The 24,822-nt window shown below is 51.8% G+C and overlaps 2 protein-coding genes across 3 annotated transcripts in view; one reads left to right on the forward strand and one right to left on the reverse strand.

Moving 5' to 3' along the window:
• Nucleotides 1-10,154, reverse strand: part of DHX29 (DExH-box helicase 29) — a 35,450-nt gene extending 25,296 nt beyond the window's left edge. Inside the window, exons 1-7 of the mRNA XM_054575341.1 lie at nt 9,867-10,154; nt 6,552-6,625; nt 5,301-5,414; nt 4,298-4,427; nt 3,423-3,568; nt 1,895-2,023; nt 254-380 (exon numbers count right to left, since the gene is read on the reverse strand). Coding sequence (XP_054431316.1) covers nt 254-380; nt 1,895-2,023; nt 3,423-3,568; nt 4,298-4,427; nt 5,301-5,414; nt 6,552-6,625; nt 9,867-10,041 — 895 coding nt within the window. The 5' untranslated portion in view covers nt 10,042-10,154. The remainder of the gene's footprint in view (nt 1-253; nt 381-1,894; nt 2,024-3,422; nt 3,569-4,297; nt 4,428-5,300; nt 5,415-6,551; nt 6,626-9,866) is intronic.
• A 50-nt stretch (nt 10,155-10,204) lies between these two features.
• Nucleotides 10,205-24,822, forward strand: part of MTREX (Mtr4 exosome RNA helicase) — a 44,946-nt gene continuing 30,328 nt past the window's right edge. For both annotated transcript variants that reach the window (XM_054575342.1, XM_054575343.1), the window contains exons 1-10: nt 10,205-10,635; nt 13,053-13,190; nt 14,504-14,570; nt 17,043-17,105; nt 17,908-18,020; nt 21,142-21,316; nt 21,447-21,537; nt 22,523-22,647; nt 23,570-23,668; nt 24,119-24,221. In XM_054575342.1, coding sequence (XP_054431317.1) covers nt 10,508-10,635; nt 13,053-13,190; nt 14,504-14,570; nt 17,043-17,105; nt 17,908-18,020; nt 21,142-21,316; nt 21,447-21,537; nt 22,523-22,647; nt 23,570-23,668; nt 24,119-24,221 — 1,102 coding nt within the window. In that variant the 5' untranslated portion in view covers nt 10,205-10,507. The remainder of the gene's footprint in view (nt 10,636-13,052; nt 13,191-14,503; nt 14,571-17,042; nt 17,106-17,907; nt 18,021-21,141; nt 21,317-21,446; nt 21,538-22,522; nt 22,648-23,569; nt 23,669-24,118; nt 24,222-24,822) is intronic.

Raw genomic sequence — 24,822 nt, forward strand, 5'->3', positions numbered from 1 at the left:
TGAGGGCACGGCCATCTGCTCATGGATCGCCTCTGCCTGCTGTTCCGCCGCGACAGCGGCTGAGATGCTGTGACCGTCTGCATGGCCCGCAGGACTGCCCATGTTCACGGCTTGGCTTGTTACAGACGGCGTTTGCCAGTCCCACACATAAAGCCTTAGGAAAGAGCAGGCCCACTAAGGGGAGACGACCTCCGTCCTAGGGAGGCCAGTGAAGAACTCACATTTATACATCGGAGAACTTAGAAGCGTTTACCTCTTTGCAATTTCCTTATTTTTTCTTGAGCCTCCCTTTGCCCTTGCTTGTTTTTTTCCAGCTTAAAGGTCGCTGCTTGCTCCTTTGCATCCAGGAGTTTTGCTGCAAGGTGCAAGTACCTTTCATTCTGTCCCAAATAAGAAAATAAAAAGCAGAGTACGATTACCTTATCATCCTGTCGCTGTGTGAGAGCAACACCTGTGATCTTTAATCTTACCCACAGGTCCAGCAAATCCACTTTTAGGATTTTTTCACAGAGAAATAACACAAATGTGCAGATTTGCAGGGAGGTAGAAGTTTACTGCGGCTCTGACTGAAGAGGAAAATTAGAAACCAAGTAGGATCTATCTACAGAGAAAACCAGTCAGCACCGAGGGGAAAGAGGCAGCGGAAGGGTGAGGGTGGCCCACACACAGAAACGTCCTTACGGCTTCACTACGACACAGCCAACTACAGGACGAAAAGCATGTGAGCTCATCTTTAAAAATGCATTTTTATTTTATATATTTTAGACACACATGTCGTTAAAGGACTGCATACGCCGTAATTTAATACTCCTCTCCTGGTTGCCCTCCTCTAACCTCCGCCCCACAGAAGGGGGCACGAAAAAATGGCCTTGGGGAAAGGATGTTGTAGCGCTGGAGGACCTCACTCTCCTGTGCGCACCCGAGCCCGAGCTGCGGTGACGCTCCAACGCCTCGCGTTTCCCTGCAAGGGCCAGGGGGGCAGCCGGCAAGGCGAGGCGGGCGCAGCGCCCGGCGGGGGAGGGGCGCGCGGACAGCCGCAAGACACGCCGCGTTGAACCGGGGACCGCGCCGGGGGCGCGCCCAGCGGGACTGGGACGGCTCGCGAGGAGGCAGAGGGACGTTGCGCGAGGGCCAGGAGACTCAGCCTCCTGTCCACCACGCTCAAGCGTGTGGTTCGGAAACGTCTGCGTTCAGGAGGGGATGGGAAAGAGGCCTCCCTCTCGCCCGCCGCCCCGCCCTAACCTCCAGCAACAGCTTCTCACAGGGCTTCCCAAGGACCTCCTGGTGCCCACAAGAACTCAAGTACGGGTGCTTGTTCGTGTTCCACACACGTGGGTTCATTTCAACACGCGTTGTCCTGCGACCTCAACCCGTGCCCTTGCTGAACCGGCTTTATTAAGGTGTGGTCACTTATGGTAACACACGTTGATTTGTAAAGCCGGCAAGCCGGCGACGGCGGCCGACAGACGTGCGTATCTGTGCGCGCGCCCCCACTGTCTCGGGCGCTCCCTCCCGGAGCCCACAGTGCGCGCCTCCGCCTGCCCCGCACGAGCGCGCACGCGGCTCCTCGGGAGTCAAGAGCGGGAAGTCGGTCGGCTGGGCGGTAGGCTGGGCGGTCTCCGCCCGGCCCCGGCCCCGGACGCCCCTGCCCCCGGTCCTGCCAGTTGCCTGCGGCGCTCGGCTACTAGGAATGAAGTTGCTTCGAACAGGTATTTGTAGACAAATCTTTTTTGGTGGACATGTGTTTTCAATTTTCTTGAATACATAAATCCCTAGGAAGGAAACCATTGGGCCATATGGGAAGTATACGTTTAACTTCATAAAAGTGCTAGTTTTCCAAAGTGTAAGTCTAAAAGGCTTTCCAGCCAGAAGTCTAACACGTATTTCCACTCACAGGGTCAAATTTTTCCTCCTCTTCTAAACTTTTAGAATTTTCACTCTTTTCTTCTTCATTTTGTTGTTCAGCATACCGCAAAATCCATTCTTTCATATTCACTTCCGTATTTTTTTCTTCCTTCTTTGGCTGGAAATAGAAAGACAAGCATCTGAAGAACCGAAGCTGGAAAAAGGTGTCCACGCTGTCATCAAGTGCCACTGCCCCCACAGTTTCTTAGCGCCCAAAGCAGACACAGCGGCTGAAAAGTCAGATTCTGCTGTCACCAGCGAGGCGCAGGCGACCTGGACTCAGCACTGCTTTAAGAAAAGTTTAACCTTGCATAATCCAAAGAATACGTTTACATAAGGGGCACAAAATGAAAGGACTGTTAACCAAAAAACAAGTGTCATCACTTAAAAACAGTGGTTTTATGAGGATGGTACTTACATTTTTGTGTTTTCAAGCTTTACTGAGGTATAAGTGAACGTGTTTACTAATATACTATATGCTGCATACTAATTATATCATAATTCACACGTAACGTGTCAGTAAGCTCATCATTCTGATGAGCCCGGACATTCGCATGGACCCATGATGCGCCACCTCCGTCAAGCGCCCTCACGTCCCATGCGCGTGTTCGGGCTGGGGCGGGGCGGCGTGCAGGGAGAGCGCCTCACCTGCGGCCCGCCTGTCGGCGCTGCCAAGTCGTGGCGCCGCACGGTCACGGCCGGCGCAGCGGTGCACGGCCCGCCGCCAGAGCGCCCTCGCCCGCATAACCGATGCTCTGCCCCGGCCGAGCCACAGCTGCCCGCCCCCTCCCAGCGCCGGGGGCCCCACGTGGTGCTGTGGCCGCGAGCCTGACTATCTTAGATCCCTTGGTGTTTGTCTTTCCGTGGCTGGCTCCCTGCCTCGGCAGGTTCTCTAGCTCATCCAGGTTTCCGGGTGCTTTGCGACATGCAGGGCATCCAAGCGCGGTGCCCGAATGAACCGCGCCGTCCCGCGCTTGCGCCGCCTCCCTGAGGCACCGGGACGGGAGTTTGGAAGCTGCTGTGCCGGCCACCCCTACAGTCGGGTGTTGGCCAGGGCGACAAGGCAGGGGTTCGCAGGCCTGCGCGCCGAGGCCTCTCTTCTTGAAATGCTTGCTCTTAGAAGCCAACGCCTGTCAGAAGCGCCCTTTGTGAGGAGCCCAAGCCAGTCCTGGCTAGCACCCCCGTCCCCAGGCACTGCTCCTGTGAGTTTGAAACTGTCTTCTGGACGGTCCAGCCAGGGAGACACCTGGTGGGACAGAAGGACAGCCGGACTAAGCCAGCCAGGACTGCAGAGCCCTCGGAAAGAGTATGCTGCTCGTTCAGGCCGCAGCGTTTGGAGGCGGACTACGAGACGGCTATCGGCCGCTGAACCAGACAGGGGTGGAACGGCCTGGCCACCCGTGGGCTGTGGGCAGCAAGCGGGGCGCTGTGACCTCCCAGGGTGCGTCCCGTTAGGAGCCGCTACACGTGCTTCACTCTGATTTTATTCACCTTTAAACGTGTGATTCTTAAATTACCTTACTCTGAGGGTCCTCTTCCTGTGTTTTGGTTCTGGGCTGCAATGGAGGGGACACAGCGGCTCGCACTGGAGGGGACTGGAACTTTGGCCTGCTTTTAGGCTGTTGCTCTTCAAACTCCTGACTGAAGCCCTCAGGAAGCGAGTCTTAAGAGAAGTTGAAATGAAAATAAACACGCATGCGACCCTGACACACAGACAGCACTGTGGGCCCACACGAACCCTGCCCGCACAGAGGGCCCCTGGCGTTCCCGCACCCTGCGCCTCCCAAGAAGGGGAGCCCTACGATGAGCCTGCACCCCCGCATACCAGCTGCAGGGGCCTGGGCGGGAGCTCGCCAGCCGCCCACTTGGCCATTCACTTCACCCTCGGTGTGGCCGACTCCTAAATCTTCGTAAAAAGATCTAGCCATTTCTACTCCTCGGTTGCTTGTTCTAGCATATGGCAGCGCCCTTGATGAGTCATGCGAGCAATATGCATTCCTGGCTCTTGCCAAAGGCCCCGACCTTGACCCTCTGCTTAATCAAATGTTATTTATCCAAGGCCAGGTGGCCTAATCTCTAAGCCAAAAGCAGGAGACCCAGCCTCATGGCTTACAGGTAGGCAAACTTTGAGAATTTGTTGTATTAAGTGCTTTGTAAAATGACAACAGCTGAAAGCAACAAACGAAAAAAATTTCTTCCTGCAGAGACTACACCTCTAAGGAGATTATACCAAAAAGAACAAAAAGGAATAAGAACATTCTAACAGAAAATAACTATAACACAGTGAAAAAAATTTTAAGTACAAGTCAAAAGCTTGCTGCAAATATCACATGTACTGCAACCATTTCAAAAGGCTCGGAAACAGAAAGAATCTTATGAGTGTGCTGCCCACCGTCCGAAAGGTTCAAGCAGAGCCAGTCCAAGGCAGAGTGAAGGTCCCCTCCCTGCAGGAGCGAGTTGGTCATGGCGTCTTCGATGTCCTTGGTCTTAAAGGAGAAGGCTTGCAGGGCCGTGTACAAGTCCTGTTGAGGGCAGGGGAAGAGCCATGTTGCCAATGTTGTCTCCCTTCTGTACTAATTTTAATCTCCCATTCGTTTTAATCAAGAATCTTTGACACTAATTATAATTCCAAAAATATCTTTATTTTTTCAATTATCAGAATTAAATGTGCTTATGGTATTGAGAATTTGAGAACTACAGATAAATTCAAAAAGGGCCAGGAGAAATTGCTCATATTCTCATGGTCTAAAGATACTTTTTGCAACATAATGTTTCCTTTCAGTCCTGTTTCTATGATCTTGTGAAAACAAATTTCACTTAACATTATAACATAAGCATCTTCCCAAGTTATCAGAAACTCTTTACCACTTTGAATAGTCCCATAACATTGCACTGGAAAGTCATACCATAATCTAATCATACAGTTTCCAACTGGTGCCTGCTTAGGACGTTTTCATATTTTGTTACAAGCAGTGCTCCAGCGAACATGTTCGTACATAAAAGTACTTTCGAAAGCATGGTCTTTAGAGTTGGGCAGAACTGGGTTCAAACCCAGCCTCTGCTTCCCCGGCTGCTGACCAGCTGACGACCTCAGGCTGTGCCTTGGGTGGTAACCTCTCCAGCTTCTCGCCCTTCACTGGGAAGACGGGGCAGCATATCTGCTGGGACTGCAGTGTCACAGAAAAGGTAGGGGACATGCCCACAGAGCAGAACAGCGTAATTCTGGGAGTGTGACCTAGTTTTCACGTCACTGTTTAGATGTGAAACCTCACACAGTCCCTCCCTCCTCTCGCAGGTGGAAATGACCGACTGAAAAACTAATCGTATCTCACATGTGATGTTGTCTTAAAAACGCCCTACAAAAAACAAGGAGCTTAAAAAAATGTGCCAAATACCTGTAATTTTTTGGCAGTAAGTCTTCCAGAAATCATTCCCTTGTCATTATTTTGCTTTTTATGCTCATTGATCACTCCAATAATCCTTTGCTCTAGTTTATTATTAATTACCACCTGTTAAGGCCAAAAAAAGATCAATTAGATGCTAAATTATGAAATCACATTTAGTAAAATTAAATAATTTGAAGTGTAACAGTTTTCTATATCCCTGCCGACCAAGGCCAGAACTTCAGCTAAAATCATATAGAGCAATTATCAAATTTTGGATTACCACTCATTAGAGGACATCGTTACCATACACTTAAGAAAAGTGGGATATGAAAAAAGCAACAACATATGGCAAGAAAAAAACATTCTCTTCTTAAGCCTCTTGAAGGCATGTTTTTCAAGACATTGTCCTTGGGCGCCCCTGGGCTGATGCCTAAGCCGCTCTTAAACACACGGAGTCAGGGCCCTTGGGGCGGAGCCCAGGCCTCCCTCACAGTAAACCAGCCCAGTCACAGCCCGAGGGAATGGAGGCCACGCTGACAAGCCTCAAACCCAGCAGAAGTCAGATCTGTGGGATGGCGACGAGGTTACACGTTCCTTCGGCTTCTGGAGCTTTTCCTATTGGCCAGTTACTCCTTTGTTGCTTCCCTATTTTCAACCTAAGGGCACACAAGCATCTATGTAAAAAGGAGCTCCCCTTCACTAGGCCTTTACTGAACGCCCCCCGTGGGTGAGCAGAGAGCTAGACTTCAGAACTCAGTACAGTGTAGGAAACACACACAGAAATCACACTGTAACCCACCGGGGCAGTTATTCTAAAAGCCCCCTGAGAGCTCATGAAACCACCCAGATGAGCAGCCCAGTGTCTTGTAAAGAAGTCATTGAGGTCGCAGATGAGGCAGATGGAGACAGGGAAGCAGGCGCCCCAGGCAGAGCGCACTGGGCCAAGGCCCGCAGGCATAAAGCCCCGTGGGCTGGGGTGACAGCGGGCTGGCGGGACCGTTTCCGTGGGGAAGAGGCTGAGAAGGGGCACCAGGCCGGGCCCGGAGGAGGGCTGGGCCTACAAGCCGGGCGTCCCAGCCTGTCGGACTTCCTGCTGGCCGGCCACACACAGGGGTGGCTGACTTTACTGAGCGTTTTATAGATTAGTGGTCACTGAGCTCTTTACAAAACCTTTAAATACCCCATCTTTTCCTTATGCTTAAGTGTGTATCTTTTTTAAAAGGAAACATTCTTGAAATGACTGAAAACCTTGATACTTACTTTCAAAATAGATTTATCCAGACTTGCAGGACCACCAGAATCATTTGCGGAGTTAAAACTATAAATCTTCGGACCTGTATATAACAGAGAATAGGCAAGGCAGTGTCATGGTTACTGCCCATTACACGATTTCAACTCCCCTCTGGAGGTCGCTAACTCATTTCATGCCAGCTCTTTCTCCCCACCCTCCCGGACCTAGAGGCCCCCCCGGCGCCCTCCAGGTTTTCACAAGCATATGACCGCTGTCAAGCTGAATCCTTTCCCCACCACGTGAGAGTGCCAGCCTGTCTTTAGAGTAAATCTATTTTCATCTTCTTATTTTAAAAATTTGGTGCTATTCTGCCTGGAATGCAGCTGAACGAAGACTCTCAGGGACGGCAGACGCCTGGCAGGGAAGGGGGGTGAGTGGGAAGAGGGGCACTTCTCCCCAGGCAAAAGGGAAGGGAGAACTTCCTCACCTTCTGTTAAGTCCCAGGTCACTCTGTTTAAAGGTTCCCTCCGGGAAGCCGTCCCTGTCCTAGGCCGACAGACCATGCCACCCAGTTTTTTCTTTACCAAGTCCCTGTTTTCTGACCATCACGGTACTCGTCGGTCTTAGTTTGGTGGCCCTATAAGTATCTGTAATGGTTTTTATAAGTTTACTCGTGCTATCAGTCTTACTCCTCTCTGAAGACTTTTGGTCCCAATTAGGTTTAAGGATTTCCACAGACATAAGCCTAGTGTTATAAGCGCTGCCCCCAACACTCCGCGGTGTATAAGCTCCTTGAAGGCACGGATCGCAGTCTGTTTTGTTCCTCTGGTGTCCCCTGTGCTTTAACTCTTGCTGCCACACAGCAACTCTTCAGAAATCATGTGATGAACAAGGGAAATGAAAAAAACAAAAACGAAAACCAGAGTGGCAGAACACCTGGAATCGTGCCAGGAGCCAATCTGTGATGAGGGACCATCTGAGAGTGGGCTACATAGAGCCCTTCAAACTGTCTGAAGAGGCGGAAACAGAAGTGGAGTCCAACAATCACATTTACATTAGGAACCCCAAAAAGGTCAGAGGTAACATTGTTTCTCAAAAGTAGTCTTGTTATGGTATTAAAAAAATATCCCCCCAAAGAAACACAAAGCAACAACAGAGAATCATGTGGCAATCTGTGTAGTAACATTATTTACACTACGCACTATTAATTTATAGTTATAAAACGTTCCCTACAAGTTCGGTAGACCGCCTCTCATCTCTCTCCAAATTTCTTGGACTTAACAATCCCTCGAAATCTCCCCTGTCACTCACTCAGTGGAGCTGTTGAAGGGCTGCACCCCGCGCTACAGCAGACACCACAGGTGTGACACACTCTGTGAAACAGCTCTGACTGCCTAAAATTGTATGCAGTAGACAAAATGTGCATTTCCCCACGTACCAGAGGCAAGATCTAAACAAGAGAAAGAATGACTCAGATCACGTGACACATGAATTGTGGGCACGGGGAGAATTAAAGCAGCTGGCATGCGGGGTGGCTGTCCCAGGGTCTTGGTGGGCAGGGTTAGGGACAGGGGACATCCCACAGAGAGGAAACAGCAAGAATGCCCCCGAGCAGGCAGAGCCAACAGCCGCATGTGGAGCAGTGACCATATACCAGGTTCGCTGCGGCTGACCACGGAGGCCAGGACACCGGCCGGGACAGGGCCCTGGGTGCTGCTGCCGGCGGGGCCTTCATCCCAAAGCCAGTGCGGAGGCTGCGCGAGGCAGCCGGAAGGGCAGGTTCCTCCTTGCTCCCTCCGGAGCTCTGTGCCCGGCAGGCCGCGGGAGGGAAAGGTGGGGCTGGGCTGGCCCTCCAGGAATTCCCGAGCACTAGCCTGGGCGTGAAGGGCTCAGATGAAAAGAGCAAGGTCGGAGTGAGAGGTAAACCAGTGGAGACCGCACAGGGCTGGCAGCAGGCTGGACACGAGGAAGAAAGGCAGCCTCAAAAGCAGCTGCTGCCGTTGGACAACAGGGATAGGGAAGAAGAGAAACATGAAAGTCACAGGAGGTGCTAGTCTGTTAAGTCTGAGCTGCCTGCCACAAAGGGCCAGACGTCCCAGGCGAAGGTGGAAGCGGCCACCCTGAGCCTGGCGGAGAGACCAGGATTGTCATCTGCAAAGGAGAAGACAGATGGGACAGCAGCGGACAAACCCTCCTAAAACGGACACTGTCCCAGATGGGCACCTTCAGGAGGGGACACAACAGCAAAATGCCTGTTGGAGAGTTCAGAGAATTCAGAGGGATACCCGCAAACGAGTTAGAAAGAGGAGGTCGATTCATAGAGTACAAGTGCACCGAGCAGCCACGGGGAAAGTGGCATTTGTAATTACAGACATAATGACTTTGCAGTGGCAACGTTACAACAAACCGCAGGAGGAGGAATTGTCATCTGCCTCCCAGGTGAGGTCTGCACCTGCGCACCTCTTCCTCTCCCCTCCCCAGGCCATGCTTCCAAGCTACGAGCACCCCGAAGGCCTGTGCTGCTCCTGCCCCAAGGTCTTCTCTGCCGGGAACACTATTTCTGCCATTTTTTCTAGAATTAACGCGTCCGCACCCTCCCGACCTCAGCCTAACGCCGTCCCTTTCAGAGAGGCCGTGCACGGCCCGTCTCCTCCGCAGTCACGTTCGATCACCGTATTACACTCTGTGCCTGGGCTTTCCTTGGCGGCTCGGCCCCTACAGACCACGCAGCAGCGCGGGCCTCCCCGGCAGAGCGACGGGCTCCGCAGCGCGGGGTGGCCCGTAACCTCCGGCCCGACGCGCAGCAGGTGCTCGACAGACGCGTGGCGTTTTTCAGAAACACACACACGCAGACAAGCTGAGCGGAACCAACGGCGAGCAGCTGACTCAAATCAGCCCCCACGGGGACCTGTTGCGCTCGGGAATGGTCAACCGGCCGGCAGCTCTCCCCGCGGCGGCGGCACGGAAACCACGAGCGCGCGGCTGCAGTGGGGACCGCGGGCAGCGGCCCGGTGTGTCGGCCCGGAGGCGGCGGGTCGGCACCGCGTTCGCACTAAGCGCCGACTTTCCACGACACGTGGCACCGCCGCAGCGTGGCTGGGCACGACGGCAGCGGCAGGTACGGGGGAATGGGCCCGGCTCCAGGGGCCAGTCTGGGGCGACTGCGGTTTTGTTTTCGGAAGGAGAAAGAGTCGGGGTAGACAGGGGAGCGTCGCGGCTCGGGAGGCCCCGACAGCTCGGGCGGATCTAACGAGGCAGTCGGGCCGGGCGGGCAAAGGTGCGGCCGGGGTCTGCGCCGGCGCCCCTCCCTCGGGACTGAAGCCGGGCCGGCCGGCCGCTCGTACCTGTCTTGACGCGCGGCTCCCGGGGACCGGCGGCGGCGGGCGGCCTGGCTACAGGCTTCTTGGTCTGGGCCTCGGGGGCAGCTACGGCCTCGGCGGCCTTGGCTCTGGAGGCGGACACGGCGGCGCGCACTGCCGCGGCGCCTGGCGCCTTGTGCTTCTTGTTCTTGCCGCCCATTTTGCAGTCCCGGCGGAAGACGGCGCCCGGTCCAGACCCGGCCCCGGCACAGCCTCCGAGCGCGCTTCACATTCCCCGGGTCTCGCGCCGCCAGTCAGCGTCCTCCATCCGGGCCTCTCGGGCCGGGACGATCACCGCCTCCCGATTGGCCCGGCGCACGACGGCCCCGCCCCCTCGCCGCCGCCGGCTGGCCGGGCTCGCCGCGCTTCCGCGGGACCCCGAGCGGCCCACCCAGTCGGGGTCTCAAAGGAAGGGGAGGCCGCAAAGCTCGGGAAGGAAAGAAAGGTCGCAAAGCTCGGGCAGAAAGGCCGGGTCGGAAGAGAAAAGTAGTCCGGGAAGCTTCTTGGAGGCGTGCGACTCGATCACTTTTGTCTCTCTCGGGCCACCGTTGGTGCCTCTTGCGTCACGGTCGGTGCGGGCGAGCGGCGTCGTGTGCCGGAGGGAGACAGGCTCGCGACTCCGGGAGATGGCGGACGCCTTCGGGGATGAGCTGTTCAGCGTGTTCGAGGAGGACTCTACCGCTGCGCCGGGCACCAGGAAGGACAAGGACAAGGGGAAATGGAAGGGGCCTCCAGGGTCAGCGGAAAAGGCCGCGTAAGGGAGATAACCATTCTCTCTCTCTCTGAGTTTCTCAGTGCTGATGGGAGGAAATACAAGCCTTTTAAAGAGCCCGAGAAAACAGGGTGTCCACGGAGTCGCTGTCGGGAAGCGGGGGGTGGCTGGGGCCAGGGCGCCGGGTCTTGCGACCCCGGTGGGCGCAGGCGCGGTGGGCCCCGCGCTCTGCACTGGGGCCCGCGTGGCCGCCTGCGCGTGTCTGCGCCTGGGCGTGCGGGCAGGCGAAGGCGGGTCCCGGGCCGTGAAGCCCCAGAACATCGCGTGGCCGGTCGTCTCTGATACAGGGAACGACGGACCCGTTGAGCAAAAAGTTAAGGAGCTTAGAAAACCGACTTGAGTAGCCTTGGGAGAGGGAAAGTAGCCGCGGGAGCAGGGAGAAGAATTTACTATTTCCAAGCTCAAAAGGAGGAGATGATGGTACCTACCACCGGCGTTATTGTGATAATTAAGTCAGAGCATGTGTAAAGCGCTTAATAGGGTAAATTTTCAAAAGTTGGCCATCGTTGAGTTCATTATCCATGCAGGTAACGGAAAGTGAACAGAATTGTTTATAGTAGAGCAAGGAAAAACTGATGCGTGACAGTATAATACTGTATGTAATACTTTTAGGTCTTAAGTTATTTCTCTTGTAGCTTGGTGTGTATGTTACATGGAACTTGCCTACTTGACACTCGTGAGCTATATAGAAAAGCTAGAAATAAAGCGTCATAGTTAACAAACTGACTCGTTAAGAATAAGATTTTGATTTATTGAGATCCTCTGTAAATGTTATTTCTAGACATGACAACCAAATTGTGGGATCCTATACAGAATCCTTTCCTTATAAAGGCCATGAAAGCAATTGGCAGCATCTGAGTAAGTGTGTAGGTTAGATAATAATACTGAAGCAATGATAATTTCCTAATCCCAGCCATTGTCCTGGGACTGGGACCGGACATCATGGGGCGGGGCGTTCATTCTGTCTACCATGCTGTTGGAAACACAAAATGGTACAAATCTATGCAGGGGAATTTGGCGGCACCCAGCAAAATTATACACTCTTTGAGCTAGTAGTCATACTTTTAGGAATCTACCCCAAAGATAAAATTTAAACTAAAAAAAGGGACATGTCCAAGGCTACTCACTGCCACATCACTTACACAAACAGTGAGGACTGGGGAAGATAGGCACAGGCGTGCACACACATACGTGTGACTTGAGTGTGTTTGCAGCAGAAAGAAGAAAGGACAAAGCAGAAACTTGAGAGGAGAGAAGAGACAGGACAGAGGGGCCAGGATGAAAGCGAGACGATACTGTTACAAACTTCTGGTTTTGGGACCATAAAATGTGTTACATACCTTTTTTCCTAATCCTCACCCGAGGACATGCTTACTGAGTTTAAAGAGATGGGAAGGGAGGGGGAAAGAGAAAGGGAGAGAAACATCGATGTGTGAGAGAAACACTCGGTCGCCTCTCGCACGCCCTCCGACAAGGGTCAGGCCTTTCAGTTTGCGAGGTGACACTCCAGCCGCTTGAGCCACACTGTCCAGGGCAACATAACTTTTTTTAAAAAATGAATATTTTAGCAATCCTTAAAAATGGAAAATAAATGGAAACATGAATACAGCAGGTATCAAGTTAGTAGCATAAACATTTTTAAAAAATAACTTATGGCCTATTTTCATTCTTAGTGTGATAGATCCTAAGTACAGAAAGAATCACAAATTGTACTCAATATCTTAATCTCAATATTACTGGTGTTATTTGTATTGGGGATTGGCCAAAAAACCTGTTTAGTTTTTTCTGTAAAAGACACATTTTGATTTTCACCATCAAATTTATTGATTTGGATATACTTTGTGTACGTTGACTGTCTCTTGCTGTGGGCTTCTAGTGGGTGGAGGCCAGGGCTGCTGCTCCACACCTTCCATTGATAAGAGAACCCACAGCAGGGAATTATTTGGCGAGAATGTCAATAGTACCAAGAAACTTCGCAAACCACTTTTGACATACTTGATCAGTCACAGCACCTTCATATATTGCACAAGTTTCTTTTTGCATTTCAGTTGTGTTCTTACCTTTCTTGAAAGCGTAACACACCAAAAATGTTGGTATCTTCTGTCTTCGATATTGAAGTGGTTGCACATTCACCAATTTTGATGAGTTTTCTTTTTAATGCATGTTGGTATGAGAGCTGTCACAATACAATTTTAGAAAAATTTTTTGAATGAAGTAAAGACAACCAAGTACTGCGAGAGCCCTTGTGTGGAAAAAACCAAACGATCTTTTTGGCCATCCCAGTATGTACATGAATTTTTCTGTTAATGGTGCATGTTACATGTGGGACAGCATTTCAGAGTCCCTTGTAACGGGAGAGCTGATACTGCAGGATTCATGTTAAACCGTCTACTTCTCAGGAAACGTCCCGATGGCAACTTACAGTCTGAGCCCAGTAATGTTGGAAAAGCCAAGAGAGAGGCGGATTTCGAGAGCGCCGATGAACCCACTTTTGGAAAGAGGACCAGGGTAGAGGAGTCAATAACTGAAGACCTAAGGTAGTATTTCCACTGTCCTCAACGTTAGCAACTTGTAAATTGGGTAGTTGTGTGAAGTTTTGAAAACCGTTTCTGTGTCACTTTTTAATGAATGGGCTGAGTTAGAGAAGTGAAATATTCTTTATATAGATACACAAGCATCTAAACAGAGAAGATTTATCTAAGTTTGGGGAAATGGAAGACTATAGAAAAGATGTTTTAATACTTTAGAATCCAATTTTAAGAGAGGATATTGAAGCCAGGTTTTTAAAACAGAAGAAACGACGTAGTTGCCTTCATTAACATCCCAAGAAGGGTAGGATAGAAAAGAATGAGCCTGACCCGTGGGAGGCGGGAGGAGGGGGCATGCAGGTGGGTTCGCGCCGCAACCGCAGGAGCAGGAGCTCTGGGAAGCAGGCCTCTCGGGGAGGAGGCCCCGGGGGGCGCCGGCCACAGGGGCTGAGGTTTTTGGGCCGTGGTGCCAGTTCCTGAAGCAGCTCCTCTGTTCCCTGGGGCGACCTTCACGGCTTGGCGCGGCCCTTCTTGCAGGCCATGCCCTGGCGTGGTGCTACGGTGAGGAACTTGCTCCCTGTGGTTTCTGGTAGACCAGTTCACTTCTAACGCAGTGAGCCAACGTAGCCACCGGTGATAGGTGTGTCACTGGCATAGTTCGGTACGCCGTGTGCTCACGCTAGTACAATGGGTTAAAGAGGATACGGCGATTTAAAACTCATTGTTGCTTATCGTCGTTCCCCTTGGATTTTATCCAGAGCGTGATGATTGCTTGAAAGTAAAAGTCGCAAGTGCAGTCAGTAAGAGAAGGTGAATCTACCCCAGAGACGTGTTTATTTTTCTTTAATTTACCCACAGTCGTGTTTCATTCAGAGTCTGTGTGGAGTCTGCGTGAGTTAGGGTTGCGACGAGACCAGGGACCCCTTCCAGGACTGAGAGCCACGCCCACTAGATCAGTCCCTTCTGCGCTTCGTGCCGTGCCATGCTTTTCATAGCCGGTTTCCTGCTGGACGTAGGGACCATGCACTGGAGAGGCACGTTCGATTCAGAGTGGTTCCTGGGGTGAAAACGTCATCCTCTGAGTGACCCGTTTGAAGATTGTTCTGTATTTGTACTAAAATATGTTAACTGATCTTGAATTCTTAGCATATATTTGAAATTTGTGAAAATTTTTTCATATTCTGAATAGCCAGACTCTCTCCAGTTTGGAGTACTGGTAATCGGGCAGTATCGTTTTTCTGAAGCCTACAGGTGGGAGGCTTACTCATCTCATTACAGAAAAAAGACAATTCTAATGTAACTTCAATGTCTTTGTTTTGAAGTCTGGCAGACCTGATGCCCAGGGTCAAAGTGCAGTCGGTCGAGACCGTCGAGGGCTGCACCCATGAGGTAAGCGGAGGCGGCGCAGTTGGCTCTGCAGACGGGGCTTTGCCGTGGGCCGTCTCGCACGCCGGTCTGCCTGCAGAGTGGCCTCCGGGCCTGGGAAACAGCGAGGGCACGTCGGTGCAGCGCGGCCTGTCGCCGGGGCCTTGGCTTTGCGCCCAAGCGTGAGCGCGCAGCCTGCTGCAGCGCTGTGACTGCGGGGGCGGCCAAAAGGTTCGTTTAGTTTGTTTCTCTAGGATGGCTCTTGCAGTGCTTCATTGTCTTTAACTTCGTTTGAAACAATTTTGTTAGATTGTATTGTGACAGCTGTCATATCAGCGTGCATTTTTAAAAAACATCAGAATTGGTCAATTTTTGTGTTGCCATTTCAATATTGAAGAGGAAGAAAATACACATTTTCAGCATAATATGCTTTCTTATTCCAAGACAGGTAAAAGTGCAACTAAAATGCAAAAAAACATTGGTGCAGGATAGGGAGAAGGTGCTGCGACTGAACGAATGTGACGAAAGTCGTTTGCAAAGTTCTTGGTGCCAGTGACATTCTGGCCAAATAATGGCCTGCTGTGGGGCCATCTCATTGGAGGGTGCGGAGCAGCAGCCCCGGCCTCTCCCCGCGGGAAGGCAAGAGTGGGAGAGACCGACACGCTCAAAACATAAACAAATCGATGACGTTATTGGCGAAAATGAAAAAAATGTGTTTATTTCATGGAAAAAGCTGAACAGGCTTTTTGGCCAGCCCCATACAGTCTTTGATGACTTTCTTAGTCTCTTGTCAGTGGTTTTTTAATTCATGGACGTGGAGTAACGTGATTTGCGTCATGGCGTGGTTGTGAAGGTTATGTCAGAAATTGGGTGAGGCCCCCGCACAGAGGGCGCGCTCAGGACCCTTGGCTCCGCTTCCCTTCCCGGAGGCCGAGCGCCCGCCTCCCTCTGGGGGCCTGATTTGCAGCTTCGTGGCTCTGCCGCAAGGGAGCGGCCACAGCGGCTCGCAGTGACCCCTGAGAGGTTAGCGTTGGTACACCTCGGGGGACAGCGCACCTGTAGCGCCGTTTCTTTCTGCTAAAGGCCTTCGGTCTTTCCGGTTGTTGCTCTCGGTGTGACCCGAAACCCCCGCGGCTCGGAGCAGGGCGGGGCGGGCAGCCCAGCGCCCCAGCCCGAGCGCTAGGGGAGCGCGCCCGCGAGTCCCAGCGGGCGCAGCGGAGGACGCGGCCGTCTGCACCCAGCGTGGTGGGTCCTCCGGGGGGGCAGGGCTGCGTGGGCGGCGGGCCGGGGCCGGGGCGCACCCCGCCCCGCGGGGAAAACACCTCACCCGCTTGCTCAGAGGCAAGGCAAAGGCCTGTTCCGGCAGCGCACCCACCTCGCGCGGGGCCATGGCGTGGGGGGCGGGGCCACAGGCAGCCCGGGATTGGCGGGGGCCAGCGGCAGAGCGCCCCTGCTCCAGCCGGGGTTACGCCCGCGGGCCGGTCCCCTCGTGGGGTGGTGTCTCCCCGCGGCAGGCGCAGGGATCTCATTCAAGTCTGCAGAACAAAGTCCAAGGAACACAGTGGCGCTCTGTGAAGGCAGAGCACCTTGTTTTGTAAGTGCCTGACTTTCTGCGAAAGTCCCCCGTCCTTCAGGGAAGCAGAGGGCGGCCGCTCCGCAGAGCCCGCTGCGCCCCTGCTGGGCCGGTCCCGCCGGACTCCCGCCCTTCCTCCGCGCCCCTCTTCACTCTCCCGGATGCGGCCTCCTCTCCCCACGTCCCACCAGGAACTGGTTTCCGAGTGTTTGACTCCTGGTCTCTCTGCTGGTTTTCGGTTTTTTCACTTCTTTGTCACTGCAAGCCTGTCCTCTTCTACCTGTTTGTTTCGTGTTAAGTGTTACCCACACTGTTCCCAGAGAAGAGAAGCAACCGTCTTCAGGTCTCATATACCTGAAAAGGCGACGTTGTTCGTGTTCTTTGTGCGCCTTACTTTGCCCCCGCTGTCCCCAATGGATTATTTATACACTGAGTGGTTTACGTTTTGGGAATTTAGATAAATTGTGACCTGCTCTCCATATCTTCATCTTCGCTGGGGGAAAATCAATTTCTTGTTCTAGGAATCAGGGAGTATGATTTTACTTCACATCGTTTTCTTTCATGTAGGGACATCTCTTTTTGTGTCCATTCAGCACTTTTTGACCATTCATTAACGTCAGGCAGTGATACATCAGATGCAGAAGATGCACAGACACTGAGGAGGGTGCCAGACCTGGACAAACACAGCTCCTTCAGGGAGACGCACTCAGAAGCATGTGGGCGCATTGCTGTTAGATGAAGTGCTCGCGGAGGGTTTTCAAGGGTTGTAGCTTCAGCGTTTTGATTTGTTCTTAAAGGCAGTCCCCTGATCTCTACACTAGCAGACACTAGTTTAGTTTTATTTTTCACACAAACATGGACTAGGGAGTGCTGAATGCATCAGTTCTTAAATAGTAAGTTGATTTTTTTTCTTTTTATAATAGGTTGCCCTTCCTGCAGATGAAGATTATTTACCACTTAAACCTCGAGTTGGAAAAGCTGCAAAGGTCTGTACTTTGAGCAATAAAATTTTTAAGGTTTTGTGAACCTTGTTTCCTAAAAAAAAAAAAAAAAAAATCTTAAATTCTTCCAAGTGGGAGTTGTACGCTTCCCAGTGTACACACACCAAGGAGGGCCCCCTGAAATCAGACGCAGCGAGACCTGGTCGGTAAACGAGCATGCCGAAAAACGTCGTGTGATGAGAGTTTTAAAAATTAACAGTTCTCACCTTTTTAAAGAATCTAATGAAAATTGTTAGTCTTTCTCTAGAAGAAAATGCACGTGCGCAATAAGTTTTGAGTACAGTTTTAGGAGTTTAACAAGCCTCTGGTCAGACCTGAGCTCTGATGCTTGCGCTGGGGTGGACTTGGGGTCCTGGTCGGCCTTGGAGGGCTGTCCTGTGTCTTCCCGTGATTTTCCCTGGAGGCAGGGGCGGGGCACATGGGGCTCCGCGGGTCCCTGGGGCCCTGGATGTTCTGCCGCTGCCCAGGGAGCCGAGCGAGGGGCCTCACTTTCCAGAGCCTCAGAGGTCCCATCTGTGGGGGAAACGGTACCTAGTTTAGGGGTGGTTGTGAAGCTTAGTAATGTATGGAAAATACATCGCAAAGAATGGTTTTGAGTTAATGATTATCATAATGTATATAAGCAGGATGTATAATTGAGAAATTATACTGCAGAGTTAACGTTTGTGCTGTCTAAAGATTTTTTTCCTCTCCCAGGATGCTGCTGGTAGTAACAGCTCTGATTTTAAGTGTGTTCGGATGTAGCTAGAATTTTCACGTGGATGTTAATGTATGTATATTTTTATAGGAATACCCATTCATCCTTGACGCTTTCCAGAGAGAAGCCATCCAGTGCGTGGATAACAATCAGTCTGTGTTGGTGTCTGCGCACACATCCGCAGGGAAAACCGTCTGTGCCGAGTGAGTGGCTCTCTTTTCTTGGTGAAATTTTAGGTCTGTTAATGTCTGCCTCTGTATCTAGTGCTCCTGTGTGGGTACGTAAACATTTTACACGTGTGGGCTCTCGCTGGACTGACCCCTCTGTCACTATGTAATGCTCATCTCGGCCTTTGTTTCAGTCCCTCACTTGCGGTCTGTATGTCCCAATACCTGAAGTCAGTCTGGACGGTTCTTTCTAAGAGTATTGTAAGTTTAGCTTCTGTATTAGGTCTTTGATCCACTTGGAGTTCCTTTTTCTATGATGTCAGTAAAAAATTGTCACTGTGATAAAATATCTGAACTTAAAGTAGTCGAACCTCCTCTTCTATATCTGTGCCTAAGGAGGACACTGGCTTGGCTCCAGCGCCTTCTGGAAAAGGGTGGGATGGTAAGAAGCCAGTCCTGCTCCACTGTACAGAACCGGGGGCACGAGACCGCCTGTGTTTGAGGCTGGGACAGATGCGGAGGAGAGGTTGAGCCGCTTCCGGTTCGGACGCCTCCCTCCCGGAGAAGTGCGCGGCAGGCGTGGCACGCTGTCCATCTCAGGCCGGCACGCACGGCCACTGCCGTCCCCGCATCCATATGGCGTTGCTTTCGTTCTTCCTACCAGAGGGGAGGCATTTTCAGCGGAAGAAGTTGCCGCATGTTCTGAGACCTGCTGTCAGACCCTGGGTAGGAAACCGTAAAGAGAAATCGAAGAGATTTACCAGAGGTAAAGACGCTTTGGGAAACTGGTAAGGGCTGCTATGAACACAGCCTTGTGGTTACTCAGGAAGGTAGATGTATTATTACCCTGCGACTCAGCAGTTCCCCTAGGTGCGTCCCCCAGAGAACGGAAAACAAGTTTTCAAACAGACACTGTATGTGAATGTTCACAGCAGCTATTCACAAGCGTGGAAAGGGAGAAACAGCCCAGAAGTCCATAGGTCGGTGAAGGGATAATATAATGCGGTACATCTGTGCAATGAAACACCACTCAGCCACGAAAGCCATGCAGTGTGGACACACACTGCCGTGAGGAGGGACCTCGGAGACACCGAGCAAAGGGAGCCAGACCCAGCCGGTCTCTTGCCGTGTGAAATAGCCTGTTCGTTAGCCTGAATGCGCACATCCACACGAAGAATTCCAGGGGATGCTGAGGGCGGGGAGCAAGGAGTGGCTGCTTAGCGGGTGCAGGGCCTTTGGGGGGATAACAATGTTTTCAAGTCGGATGGAGGAGATGGAGGAGGTGGCCACGCAACATAGTGCCGGTGCTGGGTGTTGCAGAGTCATGCGCTTTACAATGGTTAGTGTTTCGTGAATGAACTTCACCTCAATTAAAAAATGTGATGAGGTGCACATTGGTGTATACATACCCCAATTTTATAACTTCAGGGAGCAGTTCATGGATGTCAGATAAAGGTTCCCCTAGGAACTCAAGGACTTCAGGTAAACTCCAACTTCAGCTGGTGACTGTGGCAAACACAACATTTTATTTATAAATCTGGCACCGGAATTGCCACGGTGTCAGGTCGTCTAAGTAGTTGAGTCGTTTTCCTGGCACTTCTGGCTTTTAGTTCCATGTAAACCTTTTTCAGACAGCTGTTTACTGTACTGTTCATATACTGTTCAGTGCCCCCATTGTAAGCGTGTGGCTCAGGGGGTGTCCGTGGGTTTGGGCAGCTGTAGCCTTCTCTCCCTCTGCGCGCGGGGTCTGCGCCAGACCCGCCCCTCACTGCGTCCAGCCCCGCGAGCCCCGCCCGCTCCCACCTTGGCTCTGCCTTCTCCAGGCACCTTGCAGCGCCTTGCGGAAGGGGAGCCACAGGCCAGGGGAGGCACGGGCTGCGGAGTCTCCTGTGTCTGCTCTTCTGTGGCGCTGCCATGTTTCTGAGCTTCCTTCATTGCTGGTTGTATGTATCACTAGTTCATTTCTCTTGGTTGGTAAGTAGTACTACATTTGATGGATACATGGCGTTTTGTTCATTCAATTGATAGACATTTGTGTGTTTTTTGGCTACTATTAGTAATACTCAAATAAACATTCCCGTACAAGTCTCTGTGGGAACACTTATTTTTTTGGGTAGACACCCAGTTATCCTGCTTTCCACCTGTAGAATTTCCACTTGGTTATGTTGTTATACAATGTTTCAGTTTCTCTATTGATACTGCCTTATTTGTTGAATCATTGTTTCCTTCAGTTGTTAGAATAGGGTTTTCTTACATTTTGAGCACTTTTTTGTAACAACACCCCTGAGGCCTTGTTCTGCTAAGTTAAAGATCGTGACCCACTGAGACAGAATCAGCTTCTCATGATCGATCGCTGTTTGTATGGATCACACCTTCCTGCTCCTCATTATGTCTTTTTTTGTTTTTGAAAAGTGGGTATTTTAGATAATACATTGCATTATCTCTATATTCTGTTTTTCTTACAATTCATATTTGATTGTTTGGACAATTTCTAATTTTTTAATCATTTCACTCTTTGGGGACATAGTTGAGATGCGTGTTATTTTTATTTCCTCAAATAGGTCTAAGCCTGTCGTGGGCAGGAACTGTAACAGGGAATGTCGACCACAGTGCTGGCTTAGTTCTGACTCTGTGGTCTGTAGCTAAATACCTAAATTAGGTTGAATGTGGAAAACAAAACCATCTTGCACCCTGTGTCGGTAGCTGCGGAAGGGCTCCGCCGCCACCAGAGCCCACCCTGGCTTCCAGCCAGGGACTGGTGCCGCCCCTGGCTCGTGCGGGGAGGCACGTCCGCGGGCTGCCGGTGTGTGCGAGCCGTTGGGCCGAGGCGCTCACCCTCCGGACGCGCGTTCGTGGGACCAGAGGCCTTGTGCTCACAGGCGATGGGGAGCCCCCCGCGGTCCAGCAGCCCGGTGATTGGGTCTGTTGGCGTCAGCCCTGGAGGCAGAACGCCCGGGCTGCCGCACTCCAGGCTTCCCGTAGTTACTGCTCTGCTAGTTCTCTGGTAGCAGACAGAGTGAGATGTTAACGTTTTGCAAACTCCATTTAGGATAAGTAATAGGAAAACTCAGACATAATTTATATGTTAATGGAGTCTTTAAAATCGAATACTTTAAAGAAAAGGTTTTGTCGATGTTGTTTTCTTTTACATTTTTAGGTATGCCATTGCACTGGCCTTAAGGGAAAAACAGCGTGTAATATTCACCAGCCCGATTAAGGCTCTGAGTAACCAGAAATACCGTGAAATGTACGAGGAGTTTCAAGATGTTGGTCTGATGACCGGAGATGTCACTATTAACCCTACAGCATCTTGTCTTGTCATGACCACAGAGGTAATTCATGCGGTGCCTCATCCAGTTTTTCTGTTTTAATTTAAGTAAAGTATCCAGTTAGAAGATCTAATGTTTTATCACTTGCTCTATATAAGTAAAAAATATGTGTCAATTCTATTTTTTTCTTTAGATTTTGAGGAGTATGCTGTACAGAGGTTCTGAAGTTATGCGAGAAGTTGCTTGGGTCATATTTGATGAAATTCATTACATGAGAGATTCAGGTATGTGCGGCTGTGTTGTTGTGCCATGTGTTTTCGTTAAGAATGGCGTTAGGAGTTTGCTTAGGAATGCTTCGGGCTTGGTGAGCACGTGGAGATTCTGCGGGGGAGGCCCTGAGACCCCCACACCCTGTCCCACGCACCTGGCCCTGTGTGCGTCCGCGGGCTGTCCGCCTCTGTCCATCACTGCAGACGGGCGGACCTGAGAACAGACGGGGTGTTTCATGTGGCTAGCGCTCCCCTAAACTGGATTCTGGATGGTTTCCAGTAGGATCTCAGTCAGCCGCAGCTTTTTAAGTAGTCACCTTTTCTAGGTAAGAAAATGCCAATAAAACAAATATAATCAAAACGAGTTTCCTTTTAATAGTTAAATGTTTAATGTGTACACATCTAAAACCTAGTTATTTAAACTAAAGCACCTGGTTAACCTGTGCTCACACACTGGACACAGTACAGTTTAAATAACCACGTACGATTTGAACATTTTACCCTTTACAGATGCCTGGAATTAAGGTCTGAACAAAGTCGTTTTGATTCTAAAATCATGCATCCTGTGTCGATTTGTTTATTCTAGGGGGAAGCTCTCAAACTGGTTTTTCTGCCTATTTCCATTTTAATAAAAACTGACTTGAGTTTTGCGGCCCATCGTGTCTTTTATCCCGAGAGGTGGTGAGGGTGATGGGCATGAAGAAGCCTCGTGGTGCCGGGGAGGCGTTTCTTCGATGATCCCCTTGGCCGTGGGCTCTCACTGGGCCCCAGGCCGCCTGTGCAGACCCTCACTCCCAGGGGCGTGTGCGCAGGGGTGCCACCTGCTGGCCGGCCGCTGGCACCGTCGCCACACAGGCGGGCGGGCTTCTCTGGAAGGGTCTGCGGCTGCAGATGCCTGTGCGGAGGGGCGTCTCCGTCCCTTGTGGAGGTCGGGGACAGTCACTTGGGATCGCCGGTCAGCGAAGCCACCCTGAACACAGGGCCTGTGTGCGTCTTTCAGAGCGCGGTGTGGTGTGGGAGGAGACCATCATCCTGCTCCCCGACAACGTCCACTACGTCTTCCTTTCGGCTACTATCCCCAATGCCCGGCAGTTTGCCGAATGGATTTGCCACCTACACAAACAGGTACTTTCTTTCTCTTCTCTGGTATCTTCAGTATCTGAAGTGTTACTGGCTGGCCTTGCTACGTCCTATGCTTGGTCCCTAATGCTGCCTGAATAAAGGAACTGCTCCTCAGATCAAGCGAGCCTGTCAGAGTGGACCGACGTAGCTTTTTACAGGCGCGGGCTGCTGAGCCCCGTCTGACGTCCAGTGGGTCGGAATGGCGGTGAGTAGGCTCTTGGTCACTGCAGCTCGTAAAAGCTCCCCAGCCGGCCCCGATGGCCTGCCCGGTGGGTAAGGCCCTGCCTGTCGCGGGGCTGCGAGCCGGGAGGACACGGCCCCGGTGCCCCCGCCGCCCCCTCGCCCAGCTGCAGCCGCGGCGCGGGCCTCACGGCAGGCGTTTGTTCTGGGTGAAGGACTTCCTCTGCGTTTTACTTTCCTGCCCCTTTTCCTTCACCGCAGTGTCCTCACCAACCCCTTGGAGCCTGTTTGCAGCTCCCTAGCGCCACTTGGTGACACCCCTGGCGCTTCTGGAGGACAGGGCGCCCGGGCGCGGGGGGAGCCCCGCTGGCCGCTGCTTGGCGGAGGCTTGGCCGGGCCGGGGGCCCCTCGTGCCTCAGGGAGCGCCCTGTGTCGCCAGGCGTCGTTAGTCACGGCGGCCCAGGTCTAGGGGGCAGGCCCAACATCGTTACTGAAGTTGAAACAGGGTAGTAGGCCCTGCTTAAGAACTTGGTAAAATTGAACAGATGCGAGCATAATTTTAGGCCTAGTTTTTTCACATTTCTCTCCTGCCTGGTTTTAAGGTGATTTTTAAACGCTTTTCTTTTTGAACTGCTGAATTCAAACTTTTCACTTCCCCCAGCTTCTGTGAGGTGGGTCAGACACACAGTGTCAGTACTGAGGAAATGGAACACTGCGTGTTTGACGTGCTCCCCTCTCTCGGCAGCCCTGCCACGTGATCTACACGGACTACCGACCGACCCCGCTGCAGCACTACATCTTCCCGGCGGGCGGGGACGGCCTGCACCTCGTGGTCGACGAGAACGTAAGGGGCCCCTTCCGGCCTGTGCTTCGGGGTGGGGGGCGCATCGCCGGGGCCCTTTATTCCCACCTGAAAATGGTTTCGCAGTCCGTGGGGGGTGCTGCTGGGGTTTGGGGGGGGGTGTGGGGGGTGTGTGTGTGTGTGGCAAATTTTTCTTGCCTTGTGCGTGAATCGGAGTTTTCCCCCCTTTCCAATATTTTTAAACACTTGGAGAACAGGGACTCTGGACTTGCTCCAGATGCCTTATGTTTCGCTTCCCCCAGTTTTCATCCGTCTCTGTCACCCTCTGTTACCTTCCCACACCCGTCGTTTTTGATCTGTTTTTATGCTCTCTGTTGTAATGATTAATTAGTGTGCTGTTTATACTTGAGGAAGCTTTGCTTTGAGGTATGGAAGATGTTTGGATCGTGACTAAGTATTTGTGAAAGTACATAGAAGAACATCTGATTCCAGGGGGACTTCAGAGAGGACAATTTTAATACCGCAATGCAAGTTCTTCGAGATGCGGGGGATTTGGCAAAAGGAGATCAGAAAGGTCGGAAAGGAGGAACAAAAGGTAATTTGGAACTTTGTTTTAGAGAATATTGCATGTAAATTGTATTTTTAAAATACAGCTTTTGAAAAATTTAACTTTTTCCCTCATAAAGGGAAAAACATGCTACAAAAAGATACAGTTAATACATGGTGCAGCTGAGTGAGCACGAGTGGGTTTTTCTGTCTGACACGCCCCGAGACGTCATCCGCGCCCTGCGCAGCTCACCTGGTGCAGGGCGCTGCTCGCTGGCCCTGTGCGCGTCCGCGGGATCCCATGGCCGTCACCGCGGGCGGTGTTACCCGAGGCGTGATGCCCATGCCACGCCCCTCAGCGTTTTGAAGTGTGCAGTGTGGTGGGTCTCTGTGTTCACAAGGTCACACAACCGGAACATCCCGGGACACGGCTGCCCGCTCAGGGAGGGACCCATCACCGTCAGCAGCGGTGGCCACCCTCCCCCCGCCCTTTCCTCGCCCTCGTCCTTTGGTAATGGTTTTTCTCCTGGACATTTTATATAAACAGGATCACAGCGTGTGTGGTCTTCTGCCCTTGCCTTCTTTCACTTAGCAAGTTTTCATGGTTCGCCCATGCTACAGCGTGTCAATACTTCATTCCTTGTTATGTT

This window comes from Pteronotus mesoamericanus, unplaced genomic scaffold (assembly GCF_021234165.1).
Source record: "Pteronotus mesoamericanus isolate MK-2021 breed Mesoamerican mustached bat unplaced genomic scaffold, CSHL_Meso_final contig_29, whole genome shotgun sequence".
In the NCBI taxonomy this organism is placed as follows: domain Eukaryota; kingdom Metazoa; phylum Chordata; class Mammalia; order Chiroptera; family Mormoopidae; genus Pteronotus; species Pteronotus mesoamericanus.